This window comes from Meleagris gallopavo, chromosome 8 (genome assembly GCF_905368555.1).
Source record: "Meleagris gallopavo chromosome 8, MGAL_WU_HG_1.1, whole genome shotgun sequence".
Lineage (NCBI taxonomy): Eukaryota > Metazoa > Chordata > Aves > Galliformes > Phasianidae > Meleagris > Meleagris gallopavo.
In genome coordinates, this window is record NC_139411.1 from 19,692,819 (window position 1) to 19,706,000 (window position 13,182).

General features: G+C 33.6%; 2 protein-coding genes across 5 annotated transcripts in view; one reads left to right on the forward strand and one right to left on the reverse strand.

Annotated features, from left to right (window-relative positions):
* LOC100541517 (protein FRA10AC1) overlaps positions 1-13,182 on the forward strand; it is a 28,722-nt gene that overhangs the window by 14,533 nt on the left and 1,007 nt on the right. Inside the window, exons 8-15 of one of the 3 annotated variants that reach the window (XR_014884609.1) lie at positions 970-1,015; positions 3,056-3,169; positions 4,159-4,201; positions 5,201-5,325; positions 5,939-5,977; positions 7,234-7,318; positions 7,783-7,839; positions 10,774-11,015. Coding sequence is in view for 2 of the 3 variants with exons in the window: in XM_085229038.1 (XP_085085164.1) it covers positions 970-1,015; positions 3,056-3,169; positions 4,159-4,201; positions 5,201-5,325; positions 5,939-5,977; positions 7,234-7,318; positions 7,783-7,825 (495 nt within the window). In the remaining variant the exon portion in view is untranslated. Of the gene's footprint in view, positions 1-969; positions 1,016-3,055; positions 3,170-4,158; positions 4,202-5,200; positions 5,326-5,938; positions 5,978-7,233; positions 7,319-7,782; positions 8,603-10,773; positions 12,914-13,182 lie in introns of those variants that run through there. The other 2 variants (XM_085229038.1, XM_085229039.1) reach the window with 2 other exon arrangements.
* PDE6C (phosphodiesterase 6C) overlaps positions 10,926-13,182 on the reverse strand; it is a 28,086-nt gene continuing 25,829 nt past the window's right edge. The window contains exon 22 of one of the 2 annotated variants that reach the window (XM_010714547.4): positions 10,926-10,990. In XM_010714547.4, coding sequence (XP_010712849.2) covers positions 10,926-10,990 — 65 coding nt within the window. Of the gene's footprint in view, positions 10,991-11,649; positions 11,670-13,182 lie in introns of those variants that run through there. The other variant, XM_085229034.1, reaches the window with a different exon arrangement.

Below are 13,182 nucleotides of genomic sequence, written 5' to 3' on the forward strand. Positions count from 1 at the left end.
GTTAAAATTAGATATTAAATCAATCCATTATATTGCAGAATGCATGCCACAGCATCTAGGAAAATGCACATTTGTGTGAGTTCAGTCTTTGAGTGCCTCAAGAGCAGCATCATATTCCAAACGACAACTTGGAACACAGGTTCAAAGGGCTTTGTGAGCATGTGTATACCTCTCTCATTTTAGAAACCTTCTCTCCACAGTTTGCCTCATTCTGCTCCTTCCATGTTTTAGCATGAAGTTTGGAATCTTCCATGCTTTGCTTACAGAGCAGGAGAGCAGGAATTTTATTTCTGACTTGATATACTCCAAGTATATTACTTTTAAATGAAATACCAGATAACCCTTTTTGGATGAGCTGCATGGCACTGAGTTTTGTCCTTTCTTTCTACTTGTTAGTGAAAAGAGACTTGTTTTTCTGAGGCTGTTTTCGCTCTCTTCTGTCTTTGATCTTCTCACTGGATTACTTGGCACTTAGAGAGAATGAAACAGATTCTACTGGAAAGCAGAAATAGTACTGGGTTTTTTCTTCAGGTGAAGTTTTTTGCAATGTAGAAGGATATATAAGTTAATTTTTACTTTTGCTGTAGCCTTAGGATGTGAGGTATGACCTATGGATTTGTAGTCGTGTGCCTTTTCAGTATTCTGAAATCACTGTTCTAGTGATGGTCCTAGTTTTTAGTGTGCGCAGAATTGCAGTGAATTATCTGGTAAAGCCAGCCAGCCTGTCCCGGTTTCCTATTTGTTCTTCTACATGCTATGAAGTCTTTTAGAAAGTTGTTCAGAATTAAACAGCATCTACTGGAATGTCAATTATATGAGTAAGTTTGGATCTTTCTGCAAGCAGAAGCAGAGAGATACTTTTAATTAACAGAATGAAGCACATGCAGGATATCAGTTACTGAAATTAGTCTTTGTGTTGTACTGAAATTGTTGACTATTCACAACTAATTTTCACTCTTACCTTAACAGTTTGGATTTAGATGGAGACATGAGAAGGAAGTAATTTCAGGAAAAGGTAATCCTCCCTTTCATTTTATATTACATTTCACTCTGGCTGTTGCTTTTATTGCTTCTTTTCAGCATAATTTTGTTTGACTGTATTTGACAATTTATACTAAGTATCAGATGGTGATAAATCGATGTAACTCTTAACTTTCCTGTTCTATTCTGCGTAGCTCTAGCGAGCATACTGATCTACATAAATTAAAATTCTACGTAAAGAAAAATGATAACTTTCAGACTAAACTGGTTCTGAAAGCTTCAGTGAGAATTGTTATAATATCTTCCAGTCCCACCTCTAAATCAGTAACTTATTTTTGCTGATTCTCCGTGGGAGCTCATTTCAGTGGTCCCCATTTCAGTGCTGTGGGGCACAAACTTTTCAAGTAACTGAACAAGCAAGTAAATTATATGAACATAGTGCTGTTCCTGTGGTAGGATGCTCATACACGGGTGCAGTTTTCAGCAGTCATGCATGCACATGTGAGAAAAATGAATGCTGTGACCCCGTTGATTGGAAAAGTCGGTGAACAGATCCTTTTACTACATAAAGAAGTTAGAAATACATCACTAGTTTAGAAGAGTTTTACATCATCTTTCTAAAGGTAGCATTGCTCTCAGCACTACAGATTATGTTAGCAGCTCCATTTTACATGGTTGTGTGCCTTCTCAAACACTAAATGAATTATTTATGAATAATTTTGTTTTTTGCAATGGGTGGATTATTTTCGGCTGCATCGTGCTTTTAATACGTGGTACTGGATATTGGGGGAGAAAGTGCCAAATAGTGTACTGTAAGCTTTCTAACGAAATGGTGATGGGGAGCTGCCACTTGCTGTGCGTTGCAGCACTGAGCGGCATTGCCTCCCGCCACGGGGGGGCACAGGAGCCTCGCGTTAACTGCCTGGCGTGCCAGATGAAGTGGTCACTTTGGAAGGATGCAGCTAATGCCTTCCTGTGCTCTTTCCTTGAATAAACAAGGAATAGAAATTGCTTTAATTGAAGTGTAGCAAAACGTTAATGCCTTGCCTTAACCTGATCAGCTGTGAATGGATGGTGATTCACATTTTAAAAAAGAAATGTGTGTGCTTAATTTAGCTGGGACATTAATAGTGGTGCTGAGAACCTTTGGGTTTTAGTTTGAAGGGAATGTATGGTTAAGTTGTGTATGTTTGATTGCTTTGCTTTCCACAGTATGAAAGCTGTGTAAGCATGTAAGCATGACATGTAAGGTCATGTATGAATGATTGCAGATGGTTTAGGTTCCTGATAACCACACCTTCCATAGTGTTAAACATATTTAATGTTTATGAATTCGAAGCTTACAGTGTGAGTGTTGTTTTATTTGGTTCAAGTGTTAGCAGTGCAAGTGATTTTACGTTGCAGAACTGAAGTATCTGAGGACACTGGCAATCCATTAGTTAGAAGCTTAAGGAGAATGTTCCCAGGTTAATCGTTCACACGGTCCTGCTCATGAGCCTATTAATGTAGATCCTTATTGCTAGCTCTGCAGACAAATTTGTCTTCTGCAAAGTGAATATATGAATCTCTATTAATGCAATGTGGGGAATTCGGTGATGTAAACAACACTGACTGTGTGTATATTGTTTTAAAATTAGTGTTGTGTTTAATATAATAAAGCCAAGAAAGTATTTCAAGCTATTGCATGCTTTTTCACAGACTTGGATTTCTTTTTTTTAAGTATTGTTTTTCCTCTTCTTAAAAGTAAAGTGTTTATGAAAAGTCACTAGAATACAAATTGCCAGGTTAACTTGTAGGTTAATAAAAGTATGGACATCTTCTTTGTGCATCAAATAGTTCAATGTCACTAGAAATGTATGTCTAAATTGCAACTTCTTTGCAAATATGCAATATTGGATGAGTGTGATTGCTTTGTCACTTTGTATCAGTTATTGTTTCCTCAGATTTAATTTTAGCTTTGGACTTTTTTCTTTGAAAAAAAGCGAGAAGCAAAAACTGAGCAAAACCAGAAACCCCAAACTTATTCACATTTATCACTGAACCATGTTTTGTTTTTTTTTTAATCTTTATAAAGGTCAGTTTTCTTGTGGAAATAAACACTGTGATGGGGAAGAAGGCCTGAAAAGCTGGGAGGTGAATTTTGGTTACGTTGAACATGGTGAAAAGAGGAATGCACTTGTGAAATTGAGTAAGTCTGACAAAGTTTACATATCCTTAAAAGAAGACAAATATCTTGAAAAGCTATGGAATTAGAGCCAGTTTTTATGAGAATAGTTCACGCAAAGTGGAACATGAGCTTCAGAGTAGAGATCGTTTAGTGGGAAGTAGTATATTATAATGGTCTTGATTTAGCAAGAATGGCTACTATTGTTATTTATGACAGAATAGTTGAGCACCTCATCATGTATCATTCTTGATGTGGTAAAATTAGAATAACGATTATAAACTATGTTGTATACAAGCATGTCCAGTTTTAATGGACAGTAATGAATTGCAAGGAAAGTTTAATCATATTCATTGTTTAATCAATGTGGCTTAGAAGTTTTGGGGGCTTAGGAGTAGTAAAGTTTTTGCGCATCTTCAGCTCAACTGATCTTATTTTTCATTGTTGTATTTTCTTCCAAAAGTTTAGCTAAATTTAGCTAGATAAATTACTTCTTTTTTATTCATGCTTCTGGAGTGTGATTTTCTTATTCAATATATTTTGCAATATTCATCAGGTAATTAAACTTACAACAATTTACACAGTTTTTCTGTGTAAAAGAGGCTTGTGGTGATTTTTCTTTTGTGCACGAAACACTCCAAGATGGCAACGCCTGGTTGCTGGTGAAGCTCTCAGAGATTTGTGGATCTTCAGTGTAAGTGTAGAACAATTTGATCTGTCCACAAAGATCCATGGAATTTGATGTCTGTATATCAGAAGCACTGATATTTTTTAAGAATTGTAAGTGCTAAACCTGTAATCTTTCTCCGGGTTCAGTAAAATCTAGAGTAGTACTGTAAATATTTATTGTGCTAATTTTCTTAACCATGCCTACAATTACATTGGAGTTTTGTAGGAAAATCTATTCAAATTGGAAAATAGTGTTGTATCTAGTTTTATGTGTTTACTATCAAGTTTTGTTAGTTGTGCTCATCAGGTACATGACTGTTGTGTTCTCATTCTCTCTTTTTCAGGACTATGTCCAGAATGTTCTTACAAACTAAACTTTCATCACAGGTAATGAAGTATTTTGGAAATATGGGGGTTAAATTATTAATAGGTTCTGTTCTGGAGTACGCATAAAGGCATTATCCTGTCACTGTTAAGAGTTAGGTATTTTTGTGCTAAAATTGTGAAAGTCACCAAACAAGATGAATCCTCCAAATAAGTTTCCTTGGGTTACTTTCATCCCAATGGTTATTTTTCTTTTCTGAAAGTTTTTGCTAAGCATTGTCATTTTTCATTTTCTCTCTTACTCTGCTTAAGAGCTGGAAAGCTTTTCCTTTCCTAGAAAATAGGACGGCATGTCTAGATGTTTATATCCCTGAAAGTTAATTAATCTATTTTAATTTGGACTCAATTTCATGGTAGTGCTGTGTAAGTGTGTATTAAGTTAAGTAACAGAGATTTGTTTATCTTGCTTCTCTTTGGAACTAAAATAACAAAACCACTTGAATTCAGAATAAATGTAGTTAAGCATATTTTCTCTTTGCCAGCTTCAAAGCTTAACATAGAAATAATTTTCCTGACTTTTATGTAAGTAAACAGGAAAAAATGGCTTAGGTTCGTACAGTAAGCCTACATTTGTAATGTTGAAAATAAAAATACGTGTGTTCTCAGTTTGTAGCATGTTCTTAGCTTTTATTGCTACCAAATATGGATTTTTAATTTTTTTCTTAATATTACTTCTGTTTTACTCATTTCATATATACAAGATCACTTGTTACATAAAAAGCAATCAATGTAAATGTCAATTTGGCGCATTATATGATTATTTGCTTTATTTAATGCTTGACTGCCAATTCACTGTTTTCCTTGTTTACATCAGAGTTGCTTTAACAGCTTTTGTATTTCCTGTCCTTTATATTCAGCTGTGGAGCTCTAGTACTGTTGTAGTGACAAGTTTCAGAATTTAAGTTTCAGAATTTGACTGAAGTTAATACCTAAGATTTATTGTTGCTTGAAGAGTATATGTACTAAAGAAGAGTACTTTTTTTTTTTTTTTTTTTTTTAAAGGAGGAAAGAAGTCAAAGCAAGCAAGAAAAGAGGTACAGCTGTACGGAACTCTAAACAACCAAAAATGAAGAAGGCAAAATTGTCTCATTCAAGAAAAAAAAAGTCAAAAAAAAAGACACATGAAGGTAAATACAAATTTTAAACCTTGAATCTTGAAAATATTCCAAAAAAGTTAGTTGAATATTAATTTTAGCATATTTAGATTACATATGTAAATATGTAATTGTTTCCACACTGTATAATGTAGATGGTCAAAAAGGTAATTTTTTTTCTAACCTAAGAAAAACATAAATTTCTTACATTTTATAGAGAAGAATAGCCATGTGAAAAACATTTAGTGCAACAAAAAATTGTCCAAGTCTTGGGCATTTTATTAGATTGTACACTGTCCAAGGATTGGAAGTTGTATACTGTGAACAGTTCTGAAGTATTGGAATTCCTTAAGGCTTTGGAGTTGAAAACCTTTTGGAAATGTAAGATAACCTTTTTGCACCACAGATCTTTGGATAACTTACTTGAGCTCAAACAGATGACCTTTCAACTCATGAAAAAAAATGTTTTTGCTTCAGTGTTTACTTTTTTTTTTTGAGTGTATGGTGTGTGTGTGCATGTGCAACATGTTTATGTGTAATTTATTGTGATAGATGTATCCTTTGTAAACACTGTAAGATAAACACTGTAAGATAAAAGATAAAACCAAGATAAGCTCACTGTTTTTTAAATGGTGTTTATTTCTAGATCAGGTTTCTTCAGAAGATTCAGATACTTCTGATAAAGGTAAAGTGTTTGAATATCTTCTGAATCTTGTAATATTTGATAAGGTGGTAAGAAAACTGTGTTGAAAACAAGCAGAAATGGATGGATCAGCGTAATTACTTAGAAGTGTTGGGGGAAAACTAATGGATTTTGGGAAGGAAATGTTTTAAATTTAAGCAAGGATTGTGGGTGGATAATAGAATTAAAATAGTCATAAAAATAAGGGTCTAGATTGTTCCAGGAAAGAGTAGAAGGTGCAACAACATTGTACACAAATATGTGCTGTGTAAAGAACGTACTTTTCTAATGTAGTTTTATTCCTTTTAATGAACAACACAAATAAGTGTCCAACTTGAAATGTTAATAGGAGAGCAATGGGAGCAGAAACGATGCCAAATAAGTTCTAGGCTTTAGCCAAAGTCTTTTGCAGCTGCCAGCATTACTGTCTCAGAGACCCATTGCAGATGGATGTGCTGAGTCTCAGTAACTCTGTAGGCAGTGGTTATCTTCCCTATATCTCAGTAATTCCAGTCCCTAGTTTTTTTTAAGATGAAATAAGCCCCATCTTTTGGACATCCTCATTCTTGCTGCAGACTCTCTGGAAGGATCTGAGTGTTTCTGTTGATGCTCTGTTGTGTCATATACTTTTGAGAATGGCCTGTACAGATATGCAGGAAGACCCAAAACAGTTTTCTGCTGACTCAAATCATGCCCAAATTCTGTATAGAAAGTCTTACGGAAAGATTTTAGTTTTTTTAAGTCAAGACAGATTTCTAATAATGAGATTTTAATTTTATTTTCTATTCTTCTCTATAGTTATATGGAACAGTTAGGCACTAATTGATAATTTCTTGCAATTTCACTGATACGCTAAGGTTGATGAAAGTTGTTCTTCAAGTAGAAAGTAAAATCATTGATTCACTGAACATCATGAGTTTCTATATTGTAATACAAATATATTGTAATTCTGGGTCTGTGATTATGAAGCTTTAATTTTATGAAGAAAGTGCAGTGCAGTCTTTGTGTCAAGATCAGCATTCTGACATGATTGTTGCTATGTTTGGCCAAAGTATCAGTTAATGGTGTTTAAGAGTCTTCTTGATGTTGTATTGAGTAAGATTGGCAAATGTTTTAGTTTTTACATCATGCAAAATAAAGCGTGTTATTTATCATCAGGGTTACAATGAAATGTTTCTCCTAGCCAACAATTATAAAAAAAAAAAATTGATAAATTCTTTCAAAGTATATTACTTAAGCATTCTGAATTTTTTTAACAGATTCAGATAACAGTGATGCACAAGATGGTCCTTCAGATGCTGATTTTTGGAAAGGTCCTCTGCAAGATGCAGATGAAAAATCACGGTTAGTTTGAACAACCAGTGAGCTTTTGTCTTGTAAACCATATTGTGACCATTCAAAAGTGCAAAGGCAAAGACTTTTCCTGAGTATTTTAATGATAGTCTAACATCTAAAGTTGCTTTAAATCTCCTATATATTGAACCTAAGAATACTGTTGTGTTTTTTGGTTTGTTTTTTTTAACTGAACATATATACAGTACCAGAAGAGAAACCTTTATCAAGGAGTTATCTTACCATCTCTGTCTTATCCTGTGCTTAACTAGTAAATTAACTAGTAAATCTTAACAGTCAACTCATTCTGTTGCACAAAAAAGAAATGTGATGGGTATGCGAATGTAGTGAATAAGTAAAACTTATCTATACCAGGTACATACTCTAACCAGAAATCTGCTAAATTTTGTTATCTCCAAGACAGAAATCAAAATCAAAACTTTACTTGACATATTTCTATTTTTTTTTTTTTACAGAGAGGAAGAGTTCGATGAATATTTTCAGGATTTGTTTCTCTGAAACTTGAAATTGATGTGGGTTGATTTTTGTTGTTGTTGTTATTGCTGTGAATTGTCAAGATAAGTGTCTAGAAATTCAGTTGTAAGTAGGGACCAGAGACTTCTTCCCAACAACATGCCTTTTCTGCAGTCACTCCATATGGACCATCTGACTGAATTATCTCTGCAGAAGGCTTCAGGGCTGAAAGCTTTCTTTTTTTTCTTTTTTTTTGGGGGGGTAGGCTTGTATACTCATGCAATACGAGAAATGTACTCAGGAAGTACAAGTTAAAGTTATGTGACACGGTAACATAAAAGTAGGAAGAATATAGAAAAATAAGAGCACACTTTATTCTCAGTGCACCACAGGAGATGGCTGTTCTTTATTCTATCCCAAATTTCACTTACTGCCAGATTATTTCAGATGATTATATTATTAGTTTAAAAACATATACTTCAAAATACTTGTACTAATTATTTATTGAACTATAGTTAATAGCTTTAAATGTATTAGTTGTGTAGACTTCAATATTAAGATATGAGTCTGTGTGGTTTCAGATACTGTTAGAGAAGTTCACTTTAGTCAAGCATGTATTTTGCTTGGAATTTAAGTAAACCATATCTGAAATGTCTCTGGTCTTCCTAAAAAAGTTACATTCATTATGGCCTTGGTTTAAATTTTAGTTACGATATGTTGTGACTGATAATTCCACTCATTAATAAAAATCTGAATTGTTCTCAATGCTATTGACATCTTTTATTTAATAAATAAATAATGTGGCTTGCCACTGGACATGTACACGTGGCTCGTATGTTATCTGTGCTTTCTGATCTCCTTAGCATTGATTGAATTCTAATCCTTCTTTAAAGTGTAATCCTGAACATACAAGAATGTATAGCGTTTGAGAAACTTACTGGATTCATCTTCGTTTTCAAATGCAGCACAACACAAAACATTCTTTATTGTATGTTTCTAAAGAAGTATTCTGCATTTGAATAGGTATGGCAGACATTTTCAGATTAAAATTACTTTGGATATAAAGAATAGACTTTTTTGAATTAAGTGTTCATGTAAAACAAGCTGAGGAAAGTTGATGTAGAAAATATATCTTTACAAATGCTTTCTACTGTAATACATTTATAGAAAGTATTTATAATTATTTTTTTGGTAATGTAACAACAGGGACGGTTGCAGTAATTATGAATATTTTACATGTACTCCATGAGTAGAGAGCTCTTTTTACAAGTATTTTTTAACATAAATACATTTTAAGCAGTTTGTACTTACATAATAAATGACAGTACAAGGACATATTTAGGGTGTCCTTGAGCAACAAATAAATGCAGCCTTGCATGAAGGCTTCTTTAGGTAAGAAGGTGGATTTAAAGGTTAATTCTCTGTCATCTTGCAAGCTTGGTTGAGAGCCAAATCCAATCTGCAGCAATCTGCTTACATGTATGCAACTTGCCTTAACAGGCTTTTGTTGAATGTGTTGCTGTAAGTATTGTATATTAGGTGTGTGTTCTGGGTTAACTAGCTCTGCTTTGAGTCTTCAAAATATGTTTATAAAATGGTACAGAATACATATTAAATACATCATTTAATACAGTATGAATCAAGTTACATGATGAAACAATTTTGGAATAGCTTTCTTTTGTAGCTACATGTAATACAGGAAATAATACACAATATCCAGTTTTATGTCATAACCAAGTTTGCATAAAATACTTGGCCCATTTGTAAAGAAGGACGTAATAAGTGGGAAACTGTGTGGATTCCTTTTAATTTTGAGTGATATGCATGTATATATCTTTACAGCATTCTTAGAAAGGTACATAATATAATTAATTTTTCAGTTCTCCCTTCTCTTGATGCTGAGGGCTCTTCAGAGGAAAAAAATGAAAGTGTATGATTCTGCTTTGTTTGAAGTGGGGAGAAAAGTGTTAGGAATGGGTCTCCTTGTAAAACTTGTTTGTTACAGGAGTCATTTCTGACATCCAGATTCTCTTAGGTTTGGAATTGGTTCCACTGAATGTTCAGATACATGTGTGATATAGTAGCTATTTTCCTTCCTTCATCTGGAGTAGGAGGTGACCTCATGGGACCTGAATAGAAGGAATGGAACGATCTCTGTCACGCTTTAACAGCTGATGGTTTTTATAGGGAAACTGTTGTTTACGAAGGGCTAATTTGTGTGCAGTCTGTCTTAGTTGTGGAAATGTGAATTTTCATGTGTTCTACTTGTGCTATCCTCTGCCTCCCCAGACTGAATTTGTGCTATTCATTGGTTTTCAGATACTAGAAAATTCTGTTCAGTTTACTGCATTTTAAAGGTGTATTGGAAGTAACGCATTTGAATGTGGAACCTGCTGTAGATGTAGTTACATAGTTACAAAATGTTTGTAGTGTATCTTTTTAGATTTGTAAAATAAAAAGTACTCAGTTTGAGAACTGTGGGCAGAGATGTGGGTAAAGGAGTGGCTTCTCCAAGTGATGACTGTAATTTGCAGATTTATCCATGGTAGTTTTGGAAGAAAGTCTGTGCATCACGGACCTGCTTTTTATCGATACAAGACAGGGAATTGTGTTTAGCACTCCTAAAGTAAAGGGAACGTTTGCCCTAAAACTGTACTTAGTATGAAGTATGATGGAAGAGGACAGAATTCCAGATTAAGTAAATACACGTAATATAAAAATCTAAATACACAAGTTATTAAAACAGATTTTTTTTTTTTGATTGAATTGTACATGTTAGATTTCATTCAGTAATTTCATATAAGATCTATCAATTATTTTTTTTTTTCTGGACAGTGTGCAGAAGTTACTTATTTTAATAAAAATACTGTATATAAATTGAGTGACATGAAAAAGTTCTAGAGTGCACATTTATGTATTTTGCACCATTGCTTATTTTTTCTTCTGTCTTTTGCTTTTTCAGTTTTTAATTATAACTGTTTCTTTTATTCCAGTAAAAATTATTTCCAACAAATGGCAAGTGTTTAAGAGGAGTGTTAAGAGATTGATCTAGACTATTCTATGCGAAGCAGAAATCCGCTGGGCTCCTTGAAGTTCTTTCTAGATGTCTTTTCTGTAGCAGAAACAGTGTCTTTGAGACAAAGAATTACAAAATTACACATGTTTTAGATTTTCCATCCTCTCCACTTCCACCTCCAGCTGCATTTTCAGCTAAAAAACAGAAAAGAAAAGTAAAGTGAGTACTTTCTTTTACTTTCAATTGCTTTAACTTCTTGTTTTAAAAGCACTGCTTTTGTGATAAGGACATTATGTATGTTTGACTTTCTGAAAATGGAACATGTTTTCACTACTTGTTTGGGAAATTGGAGCATGCAACAACTATACATGTTATATATACCTATACATATATGATGTAGCAATTGATATCAACACTTCTCAATGGACCAAACACACTGAACCACTCTTACTGGAAAGTTTCAGTACTTTATGTAAGTCTGTCCCACACATTCAAAACTGAGGTATGCAAGCCATGCTAAAGAAAAAAAAAAAGTCTTGAATTAATATCATCTTGGAAACTATTTTTGAAGAAGATGATACAAAAGCTTTAATTTGACCTAGTTGTATAAACTCTTATCCAACCCTGCATGAATCCCTTGGTAACAAGCAATTAAAACAGAGAGACTGTTTTTAATACTTTATAGCAACTGATTCTGTTAATGTCTCTCTCAAATGATTCCACAGATGTTTATTGGTCATAGTTAAGGTTGTTTCAATGTAATAAATTGCGTTTCCAGATTCATTTAAGGTAAGTTACCAATATTAGAATTAAAACTTACTTTTGAAAGCTGTGGATCACCATGTTACTTAGGTCATTTTCGACCCTTTCCACCTGCATTGAAACATGTCACATAATCAGTGTCCTACCTTCTGTAATTTGTGGATATAATCAACACTACGTTACTAAATATGTATTTCATTTTCATAGTTCAATACTGTATTCTGCTTTCTGTTCTGAACTTTCCACTGTAGTGGTTCAGCAAATATGTTTATTTTGTTTTCTGCCTACTGAATGGCTCAGAATAGCCAGGTCAGTGTGATCTAGAGATGACCGTGGTTCAGCATGCATCATATTACTGTTTGTATGAACTGACTCTTTAACAAAGGCATATATTTACATGGCCTTGATTTTGACAGTGTCAGATCTGTTCTTCACAAATATGCATGGTCTGATTCCAGTGCACATTTTAAAAGAGACAAAATAATTCACTTACACTTTTTTGATGCCAGTTATGAGCAAAGAAGTCCAGATCCTTAGCTCCTGTAAATCAGTCTGTCCATGTTAGCCTATGTGAGGTGCCTTGTGGGAAAATACTTATTTCTCTAAATCAGTGATGTAAGGGACTCCAGAATACCAATGATGTGAGATAGTCTTAACTTCAAGTGGAAGTAGTGGGAGTCGAAGTCCTATGTTTGTAAATCATTATTTTATTTTTAGCTCAGAAGAACCTTATGCTTAAGGGCATAGGATAAGATTTCAATAACTATTCCCTTTGCAAAAAATGCAAATATGTAAGGAGATTTCTGTGCAGGTCCTGGGGCAGTTTGGTTTTTGTTGGCACTTCTGCAAAATTCAGATGCTTATGTTCCAGCTAGTTGTTGAGCAGATGATGAGATTTATTGGCAAAAAAAAAAAAAGAGTGTATTTTAAAGTAAATCTGGGGGAGAATGGGATGGGCCTAATTCCTCTGAAACTGTAAGTGGTGGAACAATGTTTGTTTGAATTTTAGGCTAGTAGCAGTGATTTCATGAGCTAATTATTTTCCAGTTATACTTCAAATTCTGACAGTAACTTGATACGTAGCCTTGAATAACCTCACTTTTAATGTGAAATCTGGATAATACTCACCTATTTCCCACAGACCCTGATTAACAAATAAATTATTGTGTACTGTTTTATGTTTTAAAGATGTAAAATACACTATTAGAATAAACTAACTTTTTTCTTTAAACTAGCTGACAATAAATCATTCTCTAAAAATCATTTTTCTTTTAATCTCTGAATCTTTTCATTTCATCTGATTAGCAAAGCTGATATTTCAAATGCAATACAGAATTAAAAAAAAAAAACTAATTTCACTCTTACATTTGAGTTACACTTGAGGTTTTCAGTTTATATAAAACTTCAATTGTCATTTGGGTCATCATATGCAAAATCATACTTTCAATTTTAGGTCTTAGAAAGATTAGCATTAGATTTGTACTATGAGAGAACATATTTTAGCCAAGAAACTGATGGTAAGAAACTATAGCCAAAAGCTTTCATCTCAAATTTGGAAGAGTAGTGGGGCTTGTGTTGTTCCAAATGCATACTCCATTCTCATCTCCTATCCTTGTATTTTTAT